The following is a 26627-nucleotide window of genomic DNA, read 5'->3' as shown; positions in this document are numbered from 1 at the left end:
ATCTCCCACTGTATTTTCCACTGAATGCATCCGATGAAGTGAGCTATAGCTCACGAAAGCTTATGCTCAAATAAATTTGTTAGTCTCTAAGGTGCCTCAAGTACTCCTTTTCTTTTTACGAATACAGACTAACATGGCTGCTACTCTGAAACTCCAATTAGTGAGGTGCGTGCAAGGAGCTGAGAGTGAGAGGGCATGCTGCTGGACGACTGAGGAGTACAAATGCTATCTGGCATCATGAGGAAGGTCCTGTGGTGAGGATACAGAAGGTGTTGGGAGGAGGCCATGGGGAAGTAGCCCAGGGAGTTGTAGCTGTCACACAGGTGTTACACAGAATACTATAGACAGCTGTGATCCACAGGGCCCTGGGCTGGAACCCAGAGTAGAGGGCGGGTCCAGGTTCCCCCCATTCCCCCAACTCCCTATTGGATACCGGAGGAGTTGACTTGGACTGTGGGTCCCACCAGAGGGGAAGGTCCCTGGCCTGTCCCCCTACCCACTAGGTGGACCAACAGAGACTGTGGGGATTGTTCTCCTTCCTTTTCTCCATGCTGGCCAGTGATGAGGTTATCTGAGTGAACGGCAGATTTGAGCCACGAAAGTGGCGAAACTGAGGGCTACTGTGAATCTCTGAGGCAAATAAAATCCGCCAATAAGCACAGGACCCACCAAGGTAGCGGAGGAACTTTGTCACAGTAAACAAAGAAGAAATGAAATAAACTTGCTAATGTTTGTTTCCATTCACCACTTCTTACTTTGTTTACAGTCACTCACCTAGCAACAGTAACTAAGGATGTTACATCATGTGGCCTTTGTCAAATTTCATACCTAAGCGTCACACATCTTGTAAAAGAAGGGATTACAGGAATTAATTTGAAAGAAGACAGAGAAAAACAGCAAACAAAAAAATTGAGCGAAATGACAAAATTAAGTGCTAGGCAGCAAGCAGAGCAGTATCCTAAAACATTCTATGAAAGTGAAGAAAAGTTGTTTTCTACATCATGCAATGTACATGTTGATTTTATAAGTAACACTAGCTGTGATAAGCATCTTGAAAGTGCAACTCATAAGAACAAATGAAAGGCATTAAAAATGAATGCAGATAGAAATATTAAAAAGCGGAAAACAGTTACAGAGCGGTTTAATACCAACACAGAGGAGCAGATTTACAGGAGAAATAAAGTGTTCAAATTAACACTCTCTGCTGTAAATATACCCCTGCATACCCTTGACAATCCAAAACTGAGATGGTTTTTAGAGACCAAGATAGGTGTTATACCAAGTGCAGATCACTTAGAAAATGTTACCTTCCAAAGCGTTTGACTGTTATATTGAAGAATTAAAGGAAAAGTTGCAGTCCTGTGAAGGAATTAGCATTGAGGCAGATGAAACTACCGATGCTGAAGACAAGGTATGTGCTTAACATTCTTGCCACCGCCGCCCCATCCCAACAAGCAGTGACAATGCAGGCACTTCTGATGCAAGTGAAACACAAGCTGGGTTTTTTTTTGTTATACTGTGAAGTTTTGGAAGCTGTCAATTTTAAAACTGTCCACAAAGCTATATGGGAAACAGTTGAAAAATCTGCCCTACCATTTGACCGTACCACTGCATTTGTGACCAATAATGCCATGTACATGAGGAAAGCTTGGGATCGAGGTTTGAAAACTTTGTTTTTAAAAGCTGCACACCTTACATGCATGGCACATTTGCTTAACTTTGTGGGCAGTCTGTAGAGGAAGACACTTTTGAAAGTAAATGAATTCGTTGTGGCTGTAAAACGTGCTTTCGCTGCCTGCCCTGTATGTTTCTAACAGAAAGAGGGAACAGTCCTTCGATCCCAACAACAGTCCCCATAATAACCAGATGGAACACCTAGTTCAATGCAGCTCTTTATCACACTGAACACTCTGAGGATTACGTTTCATTTTTTACAAAAGAGAATGGTCATAGCAGTAGTTCAAGTGTTCAAGAGATTGTTGATCTTTGCCAATATGAAGCAGCTATTGAACTCCAGGCTCTAAAAGAGTTTGCACCCTGAATCGTGAACATATCCCCCCTTAGTCTCCTCTTTTCCAAGCTGAAAAGTCCTAGCCTCTTTAATCTCTCCACATATGGGACCCGTTCCAAACCCCTAATCATTTTAGTTGCCCTTCTCTGAACCTTTTCTAATGCCAGTGTATCTTTTTAGAGATAAGGAGACCACATCTGTACGCAGTAATCAAGATGTGGGCGTACCATGGATTTATATAAGGGCAATAAGATATTCTCCATCTTATTCTCTATCCCTTTTTTAATGATTCCTAACATCCTGTTTGCTTTTTTGACTGCCGCTGCACACTGCATGAACGACTTCAGAGAACTATCCATGATGACTCCAAGATCTCTTTCCTGATTAGTTGTAGCTAAATTAGCCCCCCATCGTATTGTATGTATAATTGGGGTTATTTTTTCCAATGTGCATTACTTTACATTTATCCACATTACATTTCATTTGCCATTTTGTTGCCCAATCACTCAGTTTTGTGAGATCTTTTTGAAGTTCTTCACAGTCTGCTTTGGTCTTAACTATCTTGAGCAGTTTAGTATAATCTGCAAACTTTGCCACCTCACTGTTTACCCCTTTCTCCAGATCATGAATAAGTTGAATAGGATTGATCCTAGGACTGATCCTTGCGGCACACCAATAGTTACCCCTCTCCATTCTGAAAATTTGACATTTATTCCTATCCTTTGTTCCCTGTCTTTTAACCAGTTCTCAATCATGAAAGGATCTTCCCTCTTATCCCATGACAACTTAATTTACATAAGAGCCTTTGGTGAGGGACCTTGTCAAAGGCTTTCTGGAAATCTAAGTACACTGTGTCCACTGGATTCCCCTTGTCCACATGTTTGTTGACCCCTCCAAAGAACTCTAATACATTAGTAAGACATGATTTCCCTTTATAGAAACCATGCTGACTTTTGCCCAACAATTTATGTTCTTCTATGTGTCTGACAATTTTATTCTTTACTATTGTTTCAACTAATTTGGCCGGTACTGACGTTAGACTTACCGGTCTGTAATTGCCGGGATCACCACTAGAGCCCTTCTTAAATATTGGCGTGACATTAGCTATCATCCAGTCATTGGGTACAGAAGCTGATTTATGTGGACAGGTTACAAACCACAGTTAATAGTTCCGCAATTTCACATTTGAGTTCTTTCAGAACTCTTGGGTGAATGCCATCTGGTCCCGGTGACTTGTTACTGTTAAGTTTCTCAATTAATTCCAAAACCTCCTCTAGAATTCTTTGCTTCAATCTGTGACAATTCCTCAGATTTGTCATCTACAAAAGATGGCTCAGGTTTGGGAATCTCCCTAACATCCTCAGCCGTGAAGACTGAAGCAAAGAATTCATTTAGTTTCTCCGCAATGACTTTATCGTCTTTAAGTGCTCCTTTTGTATCTCGATCGTCCAGGGGCCCCCCTGGTTGTTTAGCAGGATTCAGGCTTCTTATGTACTTAAAAAACATTTTGTTATTACCTTTTGAGTTTTTGGCTAGCTGTTCTTCAAACTCCTTTTTGGCTTTTCTTATTACAGTTTTATACTTAATTTGGCAGTGTTTATGCTCCTTTCTATTTACCTCGCTAGGATCTGACTTCCACTTTTTAAAAGATGCGTTTTTATCTCTCACTGCTTTTTTACATGGTTGTTAAGCCACAGTGGCTCTTTTTTAGTTCTTTTACTGTGTTTTTTAATTTAATTTAAGTTGGGCCTCTATTATGGTGTCTTTTAAAAGTGTCCATGCAGCTTGCAGGGATTTCACTCTAGTCACTCTACCATTTTAGCAAAAGGGACTTTACTAAAAAGAATCAGTTACTTTTGTAGTTTTTCATTATTTTTGTTTGAAAAATTATTGCACAATATGCATATATAATTTTGAAACAGTTACTTTGACAAGGAAATGAAAAATATTGCATTAATGTTGTTTGTTTTTGTGTAAATGTTACACTGTAATATTTTATTATTAAATTGTTACATATTTTTGTTGTCGTGACCATTTTGTACATTTTTACCTGACTATTCCATAAATTTTGCCTAATTTTACCATGACAAAACTGTATCCATACTTATTATCTAACACTTTACTAATGATTTTTAACATTGTTAGCTTATTTAACTGCTGCAGCACACCAAGTGGATGTTTTCAGAGAACTGTCCATGATGACTCCAATCTCTTTCTTGAGTAGTAACATCTAATTTAGATCCGATCATTTTGTATGTATAGTTGGGATTATGGTTTCCAATGTGCACTACTTTCATCTGCCATTTTGTAACCCAGTCTCCCAGTTTTGTGAGATCCCTTAATTAAGTCCAAAATTGACTGCAAAGAGTTACAAACCTGAATAATTTTGTGTCAGCTGCAAATTTAGCCACCTCACTGTTTATCCCTTTTTCCAGAGCATTAATGAATATGTTGAACAGAACTGGTTCCGGTACAGATCCTTGTCCACTGTGAAAACTGACCTTTTATTCCTACCCTTTGTTTCCTGACTTTTAACCAGTTACTTATCCATGAGAGGACCTTCCCTCTTATCCCATGTCTGCTTTCTTTGCTGAAGAGCCTTTGGTGAGAGACCTTACAAATGAAGAATAAGATGAGAAATGAATGGTACAACAGACAGATGGGGGAAGCACAGGGAATCAAGGACACGCTACTGGTCATCATGATAAGCATGACATTTTAAAAATACTGTGAAAAGTTGGTAAGAAAAGCAGACAGTTGAATGAAATACTTCTTTACTGGGATGCTACTTTTATAGTTTTTGTGCATATGACAGAGCACATGTTTAGAAATCTGTGGACACGTTTAGAAATCTGAAATATATTAGTATTGCTTCATACTAAATGTCTCAGAAAGTAAAGCTGTATTCTAAACATAGGATGACATTACCTTAAGAGAGTCTCTGCAGTGCTGAAAGAACTTCATTAACCCCTTATGAGTAATGCTCTGTGTTTCATCATGGCAATGGTAAAGAGTGAAACACTGGGGATGGTGTAGTCCCAGCTGGATCAGCCACTCATTGTTCAAGCAATGGCAGTCTACAATCTGAATCTCCCTCCCTGGAAAAAGAGAGCCAGATTACCAAAATGATCAAACACAAAATACAAGCCCATATTCATTGTCTATTGTTTTGATTAACATGGTAGAATATAAATTATTGATTGATCTCATTTGGATAATTCAATTTCAGGGTATGTTTGCATAATGTTTTCACTAATGTATCCATCGTGAAAGTGCAGCTTTCAAAAAGCCATGATATGAACTGAAAATGCAAAATGTATTTTTATATCAAGTGATTACAAAGCCAGTGCTCTTCCAAATAAAGGAGATTCCATCATATATGATTCCTGAATATTTTCTAGTGAAGAAAAAAAATCTGAAAACATTGCACTGACATTTAACATGGATTGTTTTGAAATATTCCTAGAAAAGCTTACTGTGGAGGTGTCAACATGTTTTTCCCTTGTGTGTATTTTCTATAAAAGCATTTAAATGTTACTATAACTTTCAGAGATTTATTTTGTCAGCATGAGATGTGGGAGCATTAGTAAATACTAGTCATAACCGTGATATTGACATAGCCCACACTTTCAGGTAGCTATGAAGTCAAAGAATAATCATTGCTAGCCTGGAGCCTTTCGTTTTTAAAATTTTAAAATTAAAAAATCTCATTTTTAAAATGGCATAATTGGCTTTTAAAATGCAGAGAAATAGGCTCAAATCCTGAAGTCACTGATAGTTTTGCCTGAGTAAAGACTGAGGCACAGATTCTCAGCTGATGTAAACTGGCATAGTTTTGTTGATGTCACTTGCTTCATTATACTCAATAGACGTAGGGCAGGTTCTACAGCAACTGAGAATCTGCTCCTAAATACGAAATCCTGGTCATACCAGGTTTCCACCCTAAATCTTCCTGGATTTGGTATAGAAGGGCTGATTCTGCAAGGTACTGAGCATCTTGTCTGGGGTGCTAAGGGCACTCAGCACCTTGCAAGATATATCCAGTAATTAGTGCAGCTCACTAGCTATGAGCTATGTGATTATTAGACCAAAACTGCATGAGCTGTAACTTTCAGTTACTCTGCCAGGGCTATCCATTTTCTTATTTGAATTAACATACCTATATTGCTTTAATCTATTCCAGTTTTCCAGGCTTTTTCTCCCCAACTCTAGTTAAAATCTAATGATTTCTAAGCACCCAGTGCTAGTGACAGCAGCAGATACTGCAAAACTTAACCAGAACTTCTTAAAATCTGTGCTAGATATAAAGAATTCTCATCATCCTCTCTTAGAGGATCTGATATAATCGACTAATGGTCGCGTGCAGAGTACATATCCCAGTGGCACCCACAGCACAGATATAAATAGCTGGGTTGCCAGTGAATCATGCCCTGCAGGGTGTGGGTATGTATGCGAGAATATACCCTTCGCTCTCGACACTCACTCAAACTATGCCTCCAGTCTACAGTGCTTAGCAGTGTAGTATCCTCTGCAGGAAAAGACTTCCCCAGCAAGGGAATGGTCCAGTTGGTGGGAGGCAGCAGAGAAAGGCTCTGCCAGCTGCTCACTGATGGACCCCTACCCTACTGCAGGGAGAGGTTCTGGCAACTGGGGAGGCAGCCAGGACAAGCTCCACCAGCTCCCAACTACTGGAGCTTTTCCCCTCCACACCACCCCCGGCCCTCCACCCGAGCCTTTCCTCAAGCCAGGGAAAAGCTCCAGCAGCAAGCAGCCTCTGAAGCTTTTCCGTGCTTTCTCGCCACTGCCATATAGCTACACACCACAGTGTGGACACAGCAGGCTTTTCAATAGGCCTCATAGCCTAAGAGGGAAAACTGTCATGTTACAGACCATCACATCAAGCCAAAGGATGAGTTACCCTTTAAGAACTTATCTGTAAATGTGTGGGAAAAAATTGTGTTGTTATCGGAGACTTCAATTTGGGAGATGTATGATGGAGGACTCATGCAGCTACCAGTAAATCCTCATTAAATGTTCTAAAATTTATAGCTAATTTTCTAACGCAGAAGGAGTGCACTTGACATGAGGTAACTATCTTGGACCTCATTATGACAGATAAACATGAATTAATGACTGGACTAGACATTGGTTGTTGCCTTGGGAAAGTAATCATGACCTGTGCAAACAGAAGACATGCCCAACCAGTCATTCATATATACTTTATGCTTCAAAAGGACTAATTTCCCAAAACTGAGAAAAAGTATGAGCAAAATTGATTGGGAGGAAAGATTTAGACAGACAGAACAATGTGAATAAAAATTTAGAGTTATTTAAGAAGAGTTTATCAGATGGCCAGAAAGCCACAATCCCTCAGTCAAAAAAGAGGCCACTTTGACTAAAAGCCCATCCTGATTCAGTGGCAAAGGCAGCAATTAGAAATAAAAAAGTAATATATAACAAAAGGAAAAAGGAAGATATAAATAGCAACTGATATACATTGGAAGTTATGAGGTGCAGAAAGTTGCCAAGAGAAGCCAAAGACAACAGAGAAAAATCTATGGCTAGCAGCACTAAGGACATTAAGAAGTTTAACTTGGGTGCATCGAGAACTGCAAGTCACCTTGTTACCCTCTGCCTTAGCAAAAGCGAGATTTGCTGCTGCCAAACTGAGTGACAACTCCCTGCCACGCCAGTTTATTAGTCAGCCAAACAAACTCCTTAGACTCTGCCAGCCCTTACTCTGCTTTTCTTGGTGCAAACCAGTTCCCAAACCACCCGGAAGAGTGTTCTGCAGTATCCAGTGTCACTGGACACTCACAGAAATTACCAAGTCCACTATCTCCAGAGTATACACACTAGCCTGTTAGCACAGGCAAGGAGTCCCATTGTAATATAACAGCAATGAGATGAACTTATAGTAGAACCAAGAATAAGTTTATTACAAGTGAACAGATTTAAGTGATACTAAGTAAAGACAACAGAAACAGAAAATAGTTACAAATAAAACAGAAGTATAATATGCTTTCTAGTGACTAAAACTTAACAGGCTGCAATCCTTGCCTAAGGCATTTTCTCACCTAAAGCCACCTCTCAACATTACCAACCCATGTGGCTGGAGATCCACCATTCATGGATACAAAAGGCACTGACCTCTTTGTTCCCTCAGTGATGGATAACAAAACGTCTTTTTGCTTCACCTTATATTTCCCCAAAACTCATTGTTTTGTCCCCCCACAGACAAGCCAAACCCCTGTATCTTTAATCTCTGTCTTTCCATGCTGATTTCACATTCTTCAGTCAACCTGGATTTCCTGTTGACTTGCATGCCAATGCATCTTCCTTTGTGTTGGTTTCCCAATACTTAATTTACATGAGAGACAGGGAGATAACTACCTTCCTTCCTGTCTTGAAAACCTATTTCTCTCTTTGTTTGGCTACAGATTTTAAAACATAACACCAATAAGTATCCATAATTCTTCAGGTAGTGTTAATATATAGGTTTCACAATGATATTAATGACCCAAGTTTTCCCAGCTTCCATTTGATACTTCACAAGAAACTCTTCATAAAAAAAATACTATGACAGCAACATGTTAGGTGTAGTGAGTTTGACAGGTCAGACAGGAGATAGGAGTTGCTGACATAGTGTAGTGAACTATGAATGAGCCCCTGTGTCATGAGAAATTCTAGCAATGGGATAGGCCCATTTCTAGATGGAGATGGTAAAACTATTATGATGATGCAGAAAAGAGATGTGTTCAATAAATATTTCTGTTTTGTATTTGGAAAAATAAAAGGTTAATTTACCAATATCATATGAGGATTACAAAATACTTTCCAGACCATTTGTAATGGAGAAGTATGTTAGACAATAGCTACTGGAAATAAACATTTTTAAATCAGCAGGACTGAATAACTTGTATCCAACAGTCCTATAACAGCTGGCTAAGGAGATCTCTGGCCCACTGATTTAAATTTTAAAAAACATCTTGGAATACCAGGGAAAGTCCAGAAGACTAGAAAAGTGCTAATTTTCAAAAAGGGCAAGTGGGATGCCCAAGCGAGTAAGGCTGGTTACGATGACATCAATCCCATGCAGAATAATGAAAGAATTAAGGGAAAGAAATATAATTAATACCAGTCAATATGGAAAACAGGTCTTGACTTCCTTCTCGATGAGAGTATAAGTTTGATTGATAAAGGTAAGTGCATAGATGTAGTAGACTTTTGTAAGACTTTTGAGTTAGTACCACATGGCATTCTGATTTAAAAAACAGTACTATACAGTATCAATAGAGCATGCATTCACTGGATAAAGAATTGGCTAAGTGACAGATCTCAAAAACTAGTTGTCAGTGGGGACTCATCATCCAATGGGGAGGTTTCTAGTGCGTTCTGAAGGGGTCAGTAATAGGCCTGATGCTATTCAACACTTTCATCAATGATCTGGAAATAAATATAGAATAACTGCGGATAACATTTGTGGATGACACAGTGGTGAGCTATCCTGTGTTGCTACACTGCAGTGTAAGAAGGATTAAGAAACCTTTCATTGCTCCCCTGCTGCAGACTAATAGGGAGAACAGGGATTGTGCTTTCAATACTTCCTGCCCGCTCCCTTGTCCAGGTAGATGGGGGTGGAGAATGGGCAAAACTTTCCAACATGCCGACCAGATTTTAAAAATATGTGCTAGCTACTTATGCTAAACAATCTGTTCCATATTGTATTGAGCTGAGATTTTTTTGGAATATCTTTCCCAGACCCAAAGAGCTCTGTGTGACTCAAAAGCATGTCTCTCTCACTAACAGAAGTTGGTACAATAAAAGATATTACCTCACCCACCCTGTCTCTCTAATATCCTTGGGCTGACATGGCTACAACTACACTGCATATAACACAGTATAGAGCAGTGGTTCTCAAACTTTTTTTTCGCCAACCACCTGAAAATTGCTGAGGGTCTCAGCGGACCACTTAATGATGTTTCCAGATGTTAGCTAACTATTAGCTAACTATTGTAAAGTGCTTTGGATAAAAGCACTATATAAAAAAACCTTAATAATTAACATTTTTTGTTCTACAAATAAAAACACACAACTCATATTTTAATATCAGTAGTTTTATCTTTCTAATTCGATGGATGTGCCCTCTCTCCCCCGCTGCGGTAGCGCCCGAGCTGGGGTTGGGAAGGAGTGGGGGGTCTCTCCCCTGCTGCGGCAGCCCCCAAACTCGGGTGGGAAGGAGGGGGAGTCTCTCCCTGACAGCCACAGCCCTGGAGCTGGGGAAAGTCACCTCTTTCTCTGGCCGCCGCAGCCCTGCACATCCCAAATTCCCCCCACCCCCTCTTTTCACCCCACTGCCCCCTCCCACCTACCTCCTATTCCCCCTGCAAGGCCACCACCTCACCTTACATGCGTCTTTTCCAGGGTCCAGGCACTTAATTAGTGGAGCCACGCCTGCACAGCTCTACTAATTAGGTGGGTGGCCCTTCATTCTCTCGTGTGCGGCTGCCCAGGCACACACCTTAGAGGGAAGTATCTGCAGACCACCTGAATGGAGCTTGCGGACCACGGACTACAGTTTGAGAACTTCTGATATAGAGAGAGAAGGTGGGTGAAGTAATATATTTTATTGGACCAACTTCTTTTAATATCACCCACCTAGTCTCTATAATACCCTGGGACCAACATGGCTACAACAACACTGCATATAATATAAAATACAGAATCGTGGCTGCTTTTTGTCAATTTGCCGGAGTATCAGGACTCTTTCTCTTGTGTTGGGTACATATATATTATACCATCTCTATTTTGTAGGAAGGGGGGACATCTAAATTGTACTTATTCACAGAAATGGTGCACATAATCACCCAGGGACTCACTTTGAGATTGTGCTGCCAGGGAAATCAATAGGTGTTGAGAGTATTTAGTATCTTGCATAATGTAAGCATTTAATGTAAAACTAGTGGGAATGTCAATGATTTAACAATTTGTGGCTTAATCTGACCTCACCCAAATTTTACATCATTATAACTCCTTTTATTCAGTAGAGTTACTCCTGATTTGCAACAGTGTAAGTAAGAGAAGAATTAGACCCTTTTGGTTGACAGGAGGACAAACTTCTTTGTAGATAAAACTTTATGCATAAAAACATAGCTATATTTGCTATTGTTATTGTTGTTAAATTTCTAAGAACACTATGATAAAAGTAAGTCCAGCTAAAGCTTAAGGTAAATTAGCAATTTCCTCTCGGATATGTCAGGCTTTGCGTAAAGAACAGTTCACCCTCAGTCATGCCCGTTTAGTTCCCAGAATTAGATCATAATGTTCAGGTAGCTCATGTCATCTTTACCCACTACCAAAGCAATGTCTTTGATGTCAGCTAATTAGTACTGCACTGCTTGAGCCTGTTCAACAAGACACAGTTTATCTGGACTAATACAAAAGAGTGTATTAAAATCCCAATAATAAACTCATGATTTTAAATGTATTTTTTCTCAGATTATGCCTGTAGCCTTGTTCAAATAGATTCCAACTTCTCTCCTGAACACGGCCTTGATAGAATCAAAGAATTTTATCTGAGCAGGGCCTTTCCTTGCTAAAAAGCGTTTAATACTTGTCTTAAAAAAATCCTGTTTCCCATGGTTTCACTTTATTTCTTTCCTTCCAGCTGAGACCCTTTCTTTTTCCTTGATCTCTTCTTTGTGTTTCAGGTTGCTGCTTAAACTGGTTCCATCAGGATATGTAGGATTTGAGTGATTGATTTGTGACCTGTGCATGTGACTTGGCCAAGGGAACATCTGAATAGAAAGCAAACCTTAGAGAACCTGAGCTGATTTTAGCATTCTAAACATGAAATAAAATCACCACCACCACCGGTAAGGCGTTTTAAAATGAAATTGCTTTATTACAATGAAAAGTAATTTGACTTCCACTGTCAGAAGAATTAGACTTACAGAGGTTCAAGACTCTTTAAATAACTGAGACTTATTTCCAAGAATGGGCCTCAAGGTTTAGCCCTTATTTGTGTTTGATACACCATTACATAGCAACGCCCATAGCAACGCAACAATGGAACTGAGCTGCTGAGTAAACTTTTATACAGCCCTAGCCACACAGCAGTGGGTGTGGCAAGAGAACAATATAGGTCACTGCAATTCCTTTCCCTTTTCACCGACTTTAAAAAACTGTTATTTTGGGTGTCACCTCAACAGTGAGAAGTTCTCTGCTGTAAACAGACATTTCAAATCCTAATCTAATTGGCTACTTTAACCTCAACTGTCCATAGATATATAAGCACTGTTTAGCACTTCTAAAATAAAAGAGAACTCAAACCCATGACCCCTTTGACATGTTCTGTATGCTGAGATGATCAATACATTATAGTCTGACTGATTACATATGACTTGACTCAAAGTGCACCACAGGATCCAGAGGAAACTGGACACAAGGGATAAAGCCTTTTTTTTCTTTTTGTATGAGGGATAAGAGAAGATACAACTTTAAGTAAATAACATAGTTATTTAAATCTTTTGCAGACAGTGGCTTTAGCTGGTAAGACTGGCTCACTAGTCAAAGCTGAATGACATTCTGCTACAGAATCCAAAGAAATGGGATACAGGATAACAGTTGGATTACTTTACTGAATCAGGTGTTTTCTTCATCTCTTTGTCCCTACATAATCCTTTAGGGTTCATGAACACAGGTCTATTTTTCCTTATGATTTTTATGCAAAAGTATTCTTAAATCCTACCTATATTACTAATGAGATTTCTTTTGAGCTGTCTAGGGGCAGCAGGTATGTCCCCTTCCTTTTCTTTTCTTTAGTAGTAGGCGGGGTTTTATGACAGAAATGCTGGCAGTCTGGACTTTTTTTTTTTTTAAACAGTCATCTGATATATGCCAAGCAAAGTCTTACTGATTTAACCCTTTGGCATTAAGATTCATTGATATAGTTTCCAGTGCTTTTTCTAGTTGTTGTGCACTTAAATAACCACAGCTCAGGTTTATTAATAATTTCACAAAACCTCATTAGATTCTGAAGTCTACAGGAGCTGAGGGTGCTCAGTATTTCATGGGAGCGAGCCAAAAATGGGCATCTATTGTACTTTTTCCATCGTTATTGATTACACAGAAATAGAGATATAAACAGTTGTCCTTAACAGTTAGCCTTTTTCTTTTAGTAGTTATAAGTGTTTAGTGTATAAGTTATAAGTGTCAGTGTTTGTGACATCACATTAGAAACACTTGCGATGTCACAAATCCTCAACTGTGTCATTAGTTAATGATGCAGGTAGGAGGAATAGACTGTTTACAAAATGTAGAGCTTCTACTATGCATTTAAACAATTTTGTGACCACAGCAACAGCAGTGCAAGAATACAGAAAGTTTCTAAGCTTGATAGGAATATATTTAGGGCCAAATCCTGGAGTCCTTATTTAGTTTGTACTCAAACCAAACTCTGACATAACTCAATTGCCTAAACAGATCAAATGCAGAGACCTCCAGATTTGACATAATATATTTTAATGTATGCTTGAATGTTGAAGTAACTTATGATAATTCTAACTGAACTACTGATGTGCATAAATTCAGCTGTCCACATTCATTCCCTGAAAACCCTTTGCTTAATATATGATTCCAATTAGACTGAAAAGATATCCTAGCAGGGTCTTCCCCATTACCCCCCACTTGTCTATAAAGTATGATGCACATCTCTGGTGCTGTATAAATAACAATCACAACCCCAATAAACAATTTAGAACATACACTTCAAGAGTTAGTTCACAAAGGGTCAAGAACCTTCCATTTCAGACTAGGAATGCCAAGTTGCTTTCAGTGAAATAGCTCAGGATCTTTCTCTGTGTGCCAAAAGCCATCATTTAACTATCAAACTCCCCTAATCTATAGAGTCTGACTGAGATGACAGCAACACAACACTGAACCAAAATCTTTCACCTTTTTTAAATTAAACAGTGGTTGTTAAAACAAGAAAGGAAAGTCCAAATGGGATTCTATGTTAAGTATCAGAAGAGCCTTCATAGGATCGTTAGATTGATTTACTCCCTTTCATGCCTTGCGATACATGATGTACCTCATTCAAAACTGCACTAATATAAATGCCCTTTGACATATACGGTAGCTTCTCTAGCCTCTCCATCTGAGTCATACTTGTGAATATAGGGTCTGATCTCTCTCAGCACCAATTGCTTTCCTTGGAAGCTGGTGGAGCTCAGCACATTTGGCCCTGAGGGCTCCAACACAAGTAAAGGGGATACAAATAATATACAAATGAAATGTTCATGGTGAAAGATAATATTAATCCTGAGCAAATGCAAATCATGATACATCAATGCTAACTGAAAGATTCACTTACCAGTCTGCTAAGTCAAGGAAATATGCAATTGTTTTAATGTAATCAGAGGATGTGTAAGTATTATTATTACTTAACTCTTTATTTTCAGACATTTCTAACTCACAGATAAAGATTTGTTCCTCATGAAATTTTACCCTCAGTATAAACAATGAGGAGTCCTTGTGGCACCTTAGAGACTAACAAATTTATCTGGGCATAAGCTTTCGTGGGCTAAAATCTACTTCATCAGACGCATGGAAAAATACAGTAAGCAGTATATATATTACAGCACATGAAAAGATGGGAATTGCCTTACCAAGTGGGGGGGTCAGTGCTAATGAGGCCAATTCAATTAAGGTGGAAGTGGCCTATTCTCAACAGCTGACAAGAAGGGGTGAGTATCAACAGAGGGAAGATTACTTTTTGTAGTGACCCATCCAGCCTCAGTATGTGCACATTGCAATTAGACACCTGCGGTTAGCCTGTGCCAGCTGGCTCGTGGGGCTCAGGATAAGAGGCTGTTTAATTGTGAGGTACAGTTTCAGACTCAAGCTGCAGCCCAAACTCTTGGACCCTCCGAACTCGCAGGGCCGCAGGGCCAGCCGCAGGTTTTTAACTGCAGGGTAGAAATACCCTAAGAGCTCATGTGAAGCTCTTTATAAAAAATAAACAAAGTTTTCAAAGCTTTGTATCCAGTCGTTTTTCAACTAGTTCTAAAAAGAATCCAAGGGAAAAGATACAAGCACACTAAATGAATCTGCTATTTTAATATTCAGTCAACAGTATATCAAATTCAGGCGCTCCAAGCAGCATCCTATCCCTCAGTAAAGTTGCTTAAATACATCAAAACTGACCCGTGTACACTCAAACATAATCCAAACTACACACCATATAGGCAGAACAAATACTCCACAGAGCGATATCCAAGATGACTATTACAGATGAAAATATGAAGATGGCACTGAGAACTGAAGCTAAGAGCAGGGCAGAATTTACAGCTTGCAGGGACCTAAGCTGTAGGGTTGGGAAGAAAAATTGGCTGGAGGGATGCTTCCCACTCTTGCTGCCAAAGGGAGACTGAGTCAGCCCATGAATTGTGAAGTCCATAGAAAGCTACACAGAGTTGTTCGCGCTTAGCACTAAATGACTTCATTATTTCTGATGAGCCTGATTAGAAGGTATAACTATGCTTTTTAGGATATTGGATGAAAAACTCCTTATATTAGGCTTTTCTTATTTCTGTACTGAATAAGTCCTTAAATACAAGATGTTTGTTAGTAAAAGCAAGCAATCCCTTGGGCCGCACTAACGTATAGCAGCCTTACCTATAGGCTGTGGAGCAGCTCAGAATCTCCATAGCACTGTGCTATAAGGGTACTACTCCTCTGATCCACAGAATGCCCTTCCCCCCACCCCCGACTGGGATGGGGGTACTGAAGAAGGCCACCTCCCATGTTACTGTAAAACTGTTCTATCAATATCAACTTGGCACCTGTGAACACTTACAAACAATTCTCTTAGGGCTGGTCTATGTACAGTTTTTGTTCTGCTATAACTGTGTTGGTTTAGAAACCGATAAAGTCGTACAATCCCCTTGTGTGAATGCAGTTACACCAGTGTAAAGGTGTTTATAGCCATACAGTTTATTTCTGTAAATGTATGGAAATAAGCATCTTTATGCAGGTATAATTGCATCTACGGTAGGGGGTTCTACCATGATATGATATCATTTTCTAAACCCATACAGTTAAGACTAGTGTAGACTAGGCCTCGAAAATGCTTCTGCCTCGGAAAAACAACCTAATTCCTCTTGCTAAAGTCCCCAAAACAGACTGATAAAGGCCTACACTGCTTTAATATTTGTAAAACCATATGCTAGAGTATAGCTGAAATACATGGGCGTATGGAAATATACTGTACATCCTCTAAAACACTTTCTCACTTGTAAAAAGAAAAGGAGTACTTGTGGCACCTTAGAGACTAACAAATTTATTTGAGCAAAAGCTTTCATGAGTTACAGCTCACTTCATCGGATGCATTCAGTGGAAAATACAGTGGGGAGATTTATATACATAGAGAACAAGAAACAATGGGTGTTACCATACACACTGTAACAAGAGAGTGATCACTTAAAGTGAGCTATTACCAGCAGGAGAGCGGGGGGGTGGGGGGGAAACCTTTTGTAGTGATAATCAAGGTGGGCCATTTCCAGCAGTTGACAAGAACATCTGAGGAACAGTGTAGGGTGGAGGGGGGGAATAAACATGGGGAAATAGTTTTACTTTGTGTAATGACCCATCCACTCCCAGTCTCTGTTCAAGCCTAAGTTAATTGTATCCAGTTTGCAAATTAATTCCAATTCAGTAATCTCTCATTGGAGTCTGTTTCTGAAGTTTTTTTGTTAAAGAATTGCAACTTTTAGGTCTGTAATGGAGTGACCAAAGAGATTGAAGTGTTCTCCAACTGGTTTTTGAATGTTATAATTCTTGACGTCTGATTTGTGTCCATTTATTCTTTTACGTAGAGACTGTCCAGTTTGACCAATGTACATGGCAGAGGGGCATTGCTGGCACATGATGGCATATATCACATTGGTGGATGTGCAGGTGAACGAGCCTCTGATAGTGTGGCTGATGTTATTAGGCCCTGTGATGGTGTCCCCTGAATAGATATGTGGACACAGTTGGCAATGGGCTTTGTTGCAAGGATAGGTTCCTGGGTTAGTGGTTCTGTTGTGTGGTGTGTGTTTGCTGGTGAGTATTTGCTTCAGGTTGGGGGGCTGTCTGTAAGCAAGGACTGGCCTGTCTCCCAAGATTTGTGAGAGTGTTGGGTCGTCCTTCAGGATAGATTGTAGATCCTTAATAATGCGTTGGAGGGGTTTTCATTGGGGGCTGAAGGTGATGGCTAGTGGCGTTCTGTTATTTTCTTTGTTGGTCCTGTCCTGTAGTAGGTGACTTCTGGGTACTCTTCTGGCTCTGTCAATCTGTTTCTTCACTTCACCAGGTGGGTATTGTAGTTGTAAGAATGCTTGATAGAGATCTTGTAGGTGTTTGTCTCTGTCTAAGGGGTTGGAGCAAATGAAGTTGTATCGTAGAGCTTGGCTGTAGACAATGGATTGTGTGGTGTGGTCTGGATGAAAGCTGGAGGCATGTAGGTAGGAATAGCGGTCAGTAGGTGTAAGGGTCTGCGGAAGACTTTGTTACGGCCTAGCTAGGGAACTTCCGCTTTCTCAAGGCCGCCCGGTTACTGTAGGACATGGAGAACCAACTTAAACTGGTTTTAGGTCGACTTAGTCTGCCTTGCATGGCCCGTTGCCAGGTAGCGGAAAGCCCCTTTAGGGAAGTACCTAATTATATATTCATGAGCTGCTTCTGTGTACTGCTTATTAGGGCTCGCTGTTTACCCCTTCGTTGGACTCCGTCCCAGGCAAAGCTCCGGTGTGCTGGGTTCTCCGCCTCCGTGACAGCATCGCTTGAAGTCCCCGTTGCAGGTGTGTCACTAACCTTCAATAAAGCCAGTAACTCGCTGCTTAGCTGCGTGTGGGTCTCGTTTTCTCAGAGTACCTCTGCTGGCCTGCGGTGCTCCGAACACCTTGGCCCAGAACAGTAGGTTTCCGGTATAGGGTGGTGTTTATGTGACCATCGCTTATTAGCACCGTAGTGTCCAGGAAGTGGATCTCTTGTGTGGACTGGTCCAGGCTGAGGTTGATGGTGGGATGCAAATTGTTGAAATCATGGTGGAATTCCTCAAAGGCTTCTTTTCCATGGCTCCAGATGATGAAGATGTCATCAATGTAGCGCAAGTAGAGTAGGGGCATTAGGGGACGAGAGCTGTACTTGTGTTTGCCATGTGGAGTTGAAAAATCTTCCTAATAGGTTTTCCAACTTTCCTTTCTAGAGTTTAGTTCCTGATACTATACACCATATGCACAGCAGAGATAAGATAAAACAAACACACAAAGAAAAACCCTGAGTAGAAACTAAGCTGATTCATGGCTAGTTGGTTAGTTTAGTTATCTCATACATGAAATCCTACAATACAATTCAAAGATTTTACAGATAGCACTGCTGGCTTCATCTAGAAATGCAAGCCCCTATGGCTACACAACAGTTATAAACATCACAGCTTCTCCATCAAGTTGCAAAGACCATTCATGACAGCTGTTGCTTCTTTAAAAGAACAATACACTTAGTTCCTAGAACATTTGTTCAGCATCACTGAAACGCAACACTCAACTACGTCTAATGGCCCACCTTTGTTTGTTCAAGGTGTAAGTATTTGCCTTGGAGTTCACCGTGGGAATGTGACATAAGCCGAGACACAGGCGTCTACAGCAGGTGACCTACAGCTTTGTTTGCCTCCCCAGTCACAGCCTTGAGTTTGTTCTTTTTTTAGAAGTCTCTTTCTTTGTTAAATGTCTGGCATTTAGTTCATTCAGTGCTTTTTGTTGTTGTTGTTTTAACTATGTATCTATCTTTATGGTTAGCTTTTGGATAAAAATATGCTGGATCAGTTATTTTACCTGAAGGAAATTCTGAGTGTGACTGGGATTCCTTTGTTTAAAGGATATAAAAATCCAGATATGAACTACTACTACTGATAACAGGATACAGAATTTTCCATGGCTATCCAGGTCACTGGTTCAAATTAGGCCCTAGTCAGCAGTGAATGAAATGTAATCATATTTCTGTGGAGCACTTCTTTACAAAGATTAACTAATTAATGCACAAAACACCTTTGGAAGTGACACCTACATATTATCCCCTTTACTCAGATGGAAAAACAGAAACATGATGGATGGGATCCACAAAAGGATTTAGGCATTGCAATGCTGAGCTTCATGGTGCTTAACTTTTAGGCAACCAAAAAAATCACAAGAACAACACTGTGATCCACAAAGCCAAGTTAGGTGCCTAGGCTCCCTATACAATGAACATATAGGGAGATATAGGCATCTAAGAATGCAATCCACAAAAGCCAGTGCATTAGGCGGGGAGCTTGTACCCAAAGGGAGGTGCTGAGGAGATGGGTGTGCACACTAAGCCCTGCCCCTCTTTCAGAGATAGGCCCCTAAGTCTGGGCTGCAGGGAGGCACCTAGCTCTTCTTAACGATCCACAAATGGGAACCCATTTGGAGTCAGGCCGCTCAAGTGCTTAAGGTGTTTTTTTGGGACTGAATTAGGCACTCCACCGCACAAAATGGTTGGAGGAGGTGGTGGTGCTACCCACCTGATTACTTTTAGCCCAGTGGTTATACCTCACCTGGGAGGTAAAAGACCCTGTCCAGACCCCCTGTTTCAACCACTCATTCATTATTTATCCACAGGTCAACAGCTTCAGCAGGAAAGACTGAGGGAGCCCCATATCAGAACATGCCATAGCCCAGTAGTTAAAGCACTCTCTTGAGAGATAGGAGACCCCAAGTCAAATCATTTCTCCCCCTCTGGCAGAGAGCAAAATTGAACCTGGGTCTCCCACATTCCAGGTGAGTGCACTAACCACAGAGCTAAACGTTTTAAGGTGCATACCACTATCACCTTCTCGATTTTGAAAGGGCCCTAATACTCCTACTCCTCCTGGAGTTTGAAATGAGACCCAATCCAGTAGGCATGCTCAGAGGCAGCCTACCAGATCAAGCCCCCAGGGCATGTGACTTTGGTGGCCAACTACCTGTCTTTCCCTGGTTTGTGGCACTTAGGCAGCAGATAGTAATCCAGCTGCCTAGAGGGAGGCAGCACTGCGAATGCCTAGAGGCAGGAACTTAGGCTCCTAGGGAAAACTGAATTCTAAAAACTTAGGTGCCAAGTGCATTTAGGCTCCTACAGGGTTCAGTGAGAGTTTTGTGACTCACAATGGAGTTAAAACTGGGACCTTCATAGATCCCAACCAAAGGAACTTCCCTAAAGTCACAAAAAGCTCATTTCACTCTGCAATCGTACAGGGTCAAATTCTACACTGAGGAAACGGGTGCAGCTCAACAGGCTTTAAAGGTACTGCACTCATTCGGCCATACCATTTATGGAGTAAGGGCCGTAGCAATTAGCCCAGAGACAGTATAATCTTACAAAATATATTGGTACTTAACTACCAGTATCTTCTTGTTTTCAGTGTGATCAGGTAATCAGAATCAGTGAGGCCACTTGGATACAAATATCTGTTATTAATGACATTTTGCTCAGGCTGTCTGTTCTTTTGAAACAATAGATGCCATTTCATCAATTTTTGTTCACACTGTTGTGTGAGCATAAACTCAACCACAATTTGCTTGGATCACTGAATGTAGGAATAATGATGGTATCTGGAGCAAGTACATGGACAGCATATCAAGGTGAACTTAGAAATAGAGAGGGCACCTTGCAGGAACTAAGTTATCAAAGATAAGCATGACAGAATTTTCCTTTACAGAAGCACTTCTTGAGCACTTACCCTATTGAAAAATTCCAAGCAGGGTAATTTATAACCCAGACATGGACAAAGCACAAATAAAAGGCAATTATAATCCCAAAATTAAAAACATGTCATTTTTAAGTCAGAGAATTAAAATAAATTACAAAGATGCTGACATCAGGCATAATAATATGGTTTTGGAAAATCTTTGCCTTTTTTTTCTTTTTTGTTATAACTTTTCAAAACATTTTAAAAACGTTTTTTAAAATACAACAGTAATATATTTTAAAACAGCGACAAAAAGTATCATACAAAGTTTCCATCACAAGCTATCATTGACTTGACCTACAATATTTTGTGAAACTGAAAAATTTCCCCCAGTGTTTTTTATTGAGCAGCTTGTCTTGTAACATTATAGTTACCCCTCTGCTTGGAGAAATTCCAAATGGAATTATGGAATGATATTGTCTTTTTCACAGTGGTTAAGAACATCTGACAGGCCAAGGCTGAATTTAAATGTCCAAAATCAAAGCAGAGCATGTCAAAAGTCTCTTTTGTGTGTGATATATGGTTTACTCTGCACACAAACTACTGAAATAAAAGGGATAACTGGTGCAAACAGGTAGGGCCACAATTACACGTCACAAATGAAATCATTACACTTTAACTACAAATTGCAAGTAAGGGTATAGAATCATAGAAGATAAGGGTTGGAAGAGACCTCAGGAGGTCATTCAGTCCAACCCTCTGCTCAAAGCAGGACCAACCCCAACTAAATCATCCCAGCCACGGTTTTGTCAAGCCAGACCTTAAAACCCGCTATGGATGGAGATTCTATCATCTCCCTAGGTAACCCATTCCAGTGCTTTACCACCCTCCTAGTGAAATAGTTTTTCCTAATATCCAATCTAGATCTCCCCCTCTGCAACTTGACACCATTGCTCCTTGTTCTGCCATCTACGACCACTGAGAACAGCCTAGCTCCATCCTCTTTGGAACCCCCCTTCAGGTAGTTGAAGGCTGCTATCAAATCCCCCCTCACTCTTCTCTTCTGCAGAATAATTAAGCCCAGGTCCCTCAGCCTCTCCTCGTAAGTCATGTGCCCCAGCCCCCTAATCATTTCCACTGCTCTCTGCTGGACTCTCTCCAATTTGTCCACATCATTTCTGTAGTGGGGGCCCCAAAACTGGACGCAATACTCCAGATATGGCCTCACCAGCATCGAATAAAGGGGAATAATCACTTCCCTCGATCTGCTGGCAATGCTCCTACTAATACAGCCCAATATGCTGTTGGCCTTCTTGGCAACAAGGGCACACTGTTAACTCATATCCAGCTTCTCATCCACTGTAATCCCCAGGTCCTTTTCTGAAGAACTGGCACTTAGCCCGTCGGTCCCCAGCCTGTAGCAGTGCATGGGATTCTTTCGTCCTAAGTGCAGGACTCCACACTTGTCCTTGTTGAACCTCATAAGATTTCTTTTGGCCCAATCCTCCAATTTATCTAGGTCACTCTGGACCCTATCCCTACCCTCCAGTGTATCTACCTCTCCCCCCAGCTTAGTGTCATCCGCAAACTTGCTAAGGGTACAATCCATCCCATCATCCAGATCATTAATGAAGATGTTAAAGAAAACCGGCCCCAGGACGGACCCCTGCGACACTCCACTTGATACCGACTGCCAACTAGATATCAAGCCATTGATCACTACCGGTTGAGCCCGACAATCTAGCCAGCTTTCTATCTACCTTATAGTCCATTCATCCAATCCATACTTCTTTAACTTGCTGGCAAGAATTCTGTGGGAGACCGTACCAAAAGCTTTGCTAAAGTCAAGGTATATCATATCCACCACTTTCCCCATATCCACAGAGCCAGTATCTCATCATAGAAGTCAATCAGGTTGGGCAGGCATGACTTGCCCTTGGTGAATCCATGTTAACTGTTCCTGATCACCTTCCTCTCCTCCAAGTGCTTCAAAATGGATTCCTTGAGGACCGGCTCCATGATTTTTCAAGGGACTGAGGTGAGACTGACCTGGCTGTAGTTCCCCAGATTCTCCTTCTTTTTTTAAAGATAGGTACCACATTTGCCTTGGAAAAAGGGGTCTTTTCCCTCCTCCTCTCCCCAATGTACATTATGGGATAAATTTTGTTTTGGCCTCCATACATGCAGACATCAGTAAAGAGAAGAAAATTGCTTGAAAAGTAGTACATCTCTACAAACAAGGGCCAGAGTTCCGATTTACATTAGTTTGGGAAACAGCTGAAACCCATCTGCACCTGTTCCTTACCATTGCTGAGCAGCAGAGAAAGGGAAAGCCTTGGCAAAAATAGATATATTACCTCCACCAGGCTCCTTCAGCACAAACCCTGCACAACTTATTCCATCTAGAAGATTGAATATGTCCATCCAGAAAACTAAACCTGCCTCTTTTCCCCTCCAACCTCACTACCAACTAGTAAGGTCCTGGCTGGTTTGGAGCAGTTCATTGGACTAAACATCTCATCATGATAGGGGCTGATCCAGCTCTCCTTGAAGTCTATGGAAAGACAATGAGAGTTGGATCTTCCCTTTAAATCGTGCTACAAGAATGTGAAATGCTTCCAGGAATTAACATTTTGTACCTTAAAACTTAATGGTATTTCTGTGGTATTTGTATGAGGGAGAATATTCAAATGTTCACCATTTTGTCACTTTAGTACTAGTTTTTTTAATATACCAGAACAGATACTACACATTAAGTGCTAGTTACATGCCAAACTCAATGTGTAAGATTCAGCTGTTTTGAGTTATTTCACACACATACAAGTCACATACAAGTTATTTCAAACACACAGTGGAAACGTATTTTCTTTTCTCCTTTTCATAACTGAAAGGTCAAACGTCTTTTTGCTCAAACTTGCCAAAATATTTACCTCTGTACAAAGATCAAAACATGGAAAATGTATGTCCCTAAGGTGAATATTTTAATTAGTTATGGCCTTTGAAAATGCTGAGCTAGCAAGGAAACAGTTTGCAACCTAAACTTTGACACTTACTTCCTTTCGTATTTAAAAAAAGTATATGCACCACAGTTCTTAGGAACACTTATACCTGTTTCTCTTTAGCAATGGGTTTGGGCCACAAAGTTTAGATCTGGCTCAGAACTTGTTTGGGTTGTTCCAATTCAGGGTTTTGGTTCAGTATCCATCTCTAATTTCAGTATACATATTCAGTGAATTAGTCTGTTCTCTTTCAGGAAGAGATGCCATTTTGATGACACTTCAAAGCAAGGATTCAGTGTAATTCAAAGTACAGTAGGCTTGAGAGACAGCAGCCCCATTAGAAAGCAATTTGACTCAATCCTAAATTATCAAGTTTTTTAAACAATTTGTTTAATTTAGCATTTGATTTAATCATTGTTAAATCAACTATTTTCTTTTCAATTATAAATCTTAATTTATAATTCCAAAGCTTCATAATTTCCAGTGCCTTCACAGTTTTCTTCACACTTGTAAATGTATACTGTTTGCAAGGTAGCATGATGACCATCAGCTAACATTTTCAAATGCTGAAGGCAATTCTTTCAATTCAACTTTGTAGGAAACAGACATCATCCAAACTGATTGGTAATTATAATTTTTATTTTATTTTAGACATTTTTATAAACAATTTTAGTGATTTACTCCTCTGTGTAGTTCAACACAGAAATCTCTGTTCCTGCTGCTATTGCCTATATCCTGGACCCTAGGATATTTTTGATATTACACTAGAGATTTCCTTTATACTGGCATTCTTAGTTACCTTGGAGACCTTCCTTTCTTTCTGCTTACTGACCATTACTAGCTAGGTATTTTAAAGTACTTACAAAAGGACTCATCCCTCGCAAGCTGGTGGAAATGGTGGCAGACTTGGGCAACCTGAGAAAGCTCTTTATGGGAAAACAATGAGAAGATGCATAGCCACAGTTCATCAGGAAGAAGCAGCCACACTGAGAGGTCACTCTCACGTTTACTATCCTAAAAACAAATCAAAGTAACATGCTATTACAAGGAACGGCGAACAAATACAATGCATTTTCTTGCGGACAGCTAACTCCCATCCATGCCAAACAGTAAAATAAACAAATCAGATTCAGGTACCGAAGAGAAGAACATTTTCTTCTGTTTCACTGGCAAGCAAAGTGAGAGGAGACTTTAATGCAAGGTGACAGTCTATTTCTCCTCTTCCATTTCCAATCTGAGGCATCAGAACCATGTATTTTTTAATTTTACCCACCTGGATTTTGGGTTAGCTGGCCACAAAATCTGGGGCTTAGCCTGCTGGTCAGAAGGAATGGGGATCTAGCATTCTGATCAGCCACACCCTTACTAGCCGGCTCAGTTTATCAATACAACTCTCTGAATAAGAATAATGATAACAATAATTCCAGATCTGGAATGTGTTGGTTCTGCTTAGCTCTCCCAAGTTGGAAACACAGCCTGGAACACACTTAAGCCACTTTGAGGACACATGAAGAAAATGACCAACCACCTCTCATTTTTTTAAGTGCTTCCTATGGTTTGCAGACATAGGGCCAGATTGGCCTCTACACAGGAAAAGTACAGGAGATAGGAAAACTCAATGTATAAAAATCTTATAACATTTGCACAGCATTGACCTGTATGTGCAGAGATTTGACTCCATATGCCCACAAATCCCCTGAACAACAGTGCTTTCTGGTACCACACCCTCCATGATGACAGAGTTTCTGAAGAACAATTTTTTCCCTTAGGAATGTACTAAACTTCACCGTGTTACTTTTATTTTATAAAACTTCACCAGAGTTGTCATTCAAGGTAGCCGTAGATGGGCTTCAATCCCCATCTCTTCTACAAAATTCTCCATCTGAATGCCAATAAGACTTTTGTCTGCAGAATAGAGTGTCTTTTTATAACCTAACAACTCAATTTTAAGACAAGTCTCATAAAAGCTCTCCAGTTCTCTCTTTTTCAAAATATAGTTATAAAAATACCATTTTGCTGTTCATACAGCAGATACATCACTAATAGAAATTAGTTCACATTAGAAAACAGATTCAAATGACCAGATTAAATAAAGTACTACAAACTTTTCTAAAAAAGGTAAATAAATACATAAAGAAGTTACTGCTTTGATGAATTTGGCTTTGGGTTATTAAGGCCCGATCCAGAAGGTAGAATATTTTGGGCAGACAAGATCCTTTATTTGTAAAGACCGGATTTGTGGTTAGTATAAAAAATAGATTTCAAAATTCTGAAACACCAGCATGTTTCATATACAGCTAAGGAGCTGATGCAGACACTTACCCAATTTACTGTTTCCTCAAAACCTTGAAATGTACTTTTGCAAGGTTGCTTGGAGTCAGTGCCTGGGTGAAAGAGAAATTATTCTGGAATCCCAGAGCTACGTGAAAGTCTGTTTGTTTGGTAATAGAGAGCAACATATGAGGAAAAGATGAAGCAATATTTCCATTTGACCATACTATAAATAATCAGAATTACAGAAATTAGAGATGAAAAAGACCTGGTAAGGTATTTAGTTTACCTCCTGTTAGGGCAGGATTCTTCCCACCTGCCTTTAATGTAAAACAAACAAACAAACGCAGCAGCCACATACAGAAAAATATATTTGGTGGTTCTACATATCAGTATCTTGCCAGTAGCACCAGATTTTCAAAAGCTGGCCTCCATTTTTATGACTGCAAATTATGGGGGCAAGTAGTTTCAGGCATAATTTTGTGCCATAATTATGTGTGTGTGTAATTATTTGGGCACAAACATTGTCATACGTACGTCTGAGGAGCAATTTGATCGTTAGACATCCATGTAACCTTAACGTAACTATGCTGACAATTTTATAGGTGAAAAAAAAGAG

At 40.1% G+C, this 26627-nt stretch overlaps 1 protein-coding gene across 3 annotated transcripts in view; it reads right to left on the bottom strand.

Moving 5' to 3' along the window:
- The window catches only part of LOC119566677, a 112156-nt gene that overhangs the window by 58421 nt on the left and 27108 nt on the right, over nucleotides 1–26627 (bottom strand). For 2 of the 3 annotated variants that reach the window (XM_043546488.1, XM_043546486.1), the window contains exons 6-8: nucleotides 26060–26121; nucleotides 24601–24751; nucleotides 4940–5109 (exon numbers count right to left, since the gene is read on the bottom strand). In XM_043546488.1, coding sequence (XP_043402423.1) covers nucleotides 4940–5109; nucleotides 24601–24751; nucleotides 26060–26121 — 383 coding nt within the window. The remainder of the gene's footprint in view (nucleotides 1–4939; nucleotides 5110–24600; nucleotides 24752–26059; nucleotides 26122–26627) is intronic. The other variant, XM_043546489.1, reaches the window with a different exon arrangement.

Source organism: Chelonia mydas, chromosome 5 (assembly GCF_015237465.2).
Source record: "Chelonia mydas isolate rCheMyd1 chromosome 5, rCheMyd1.pri.v2, whole genome shotgun sequence".
In the NCBI taxonomy this organism is placed as follows: Eukaryota; Metazoa; Chordata; order Testudines; family Cheloniidae; genus Chelonia; species Chelonia mydas.
The sequence above is the reverse complement of the archived record's forward strand: the minus strand, read 5'-3'. Positions and strand labels throughout refer to the sequence as shown.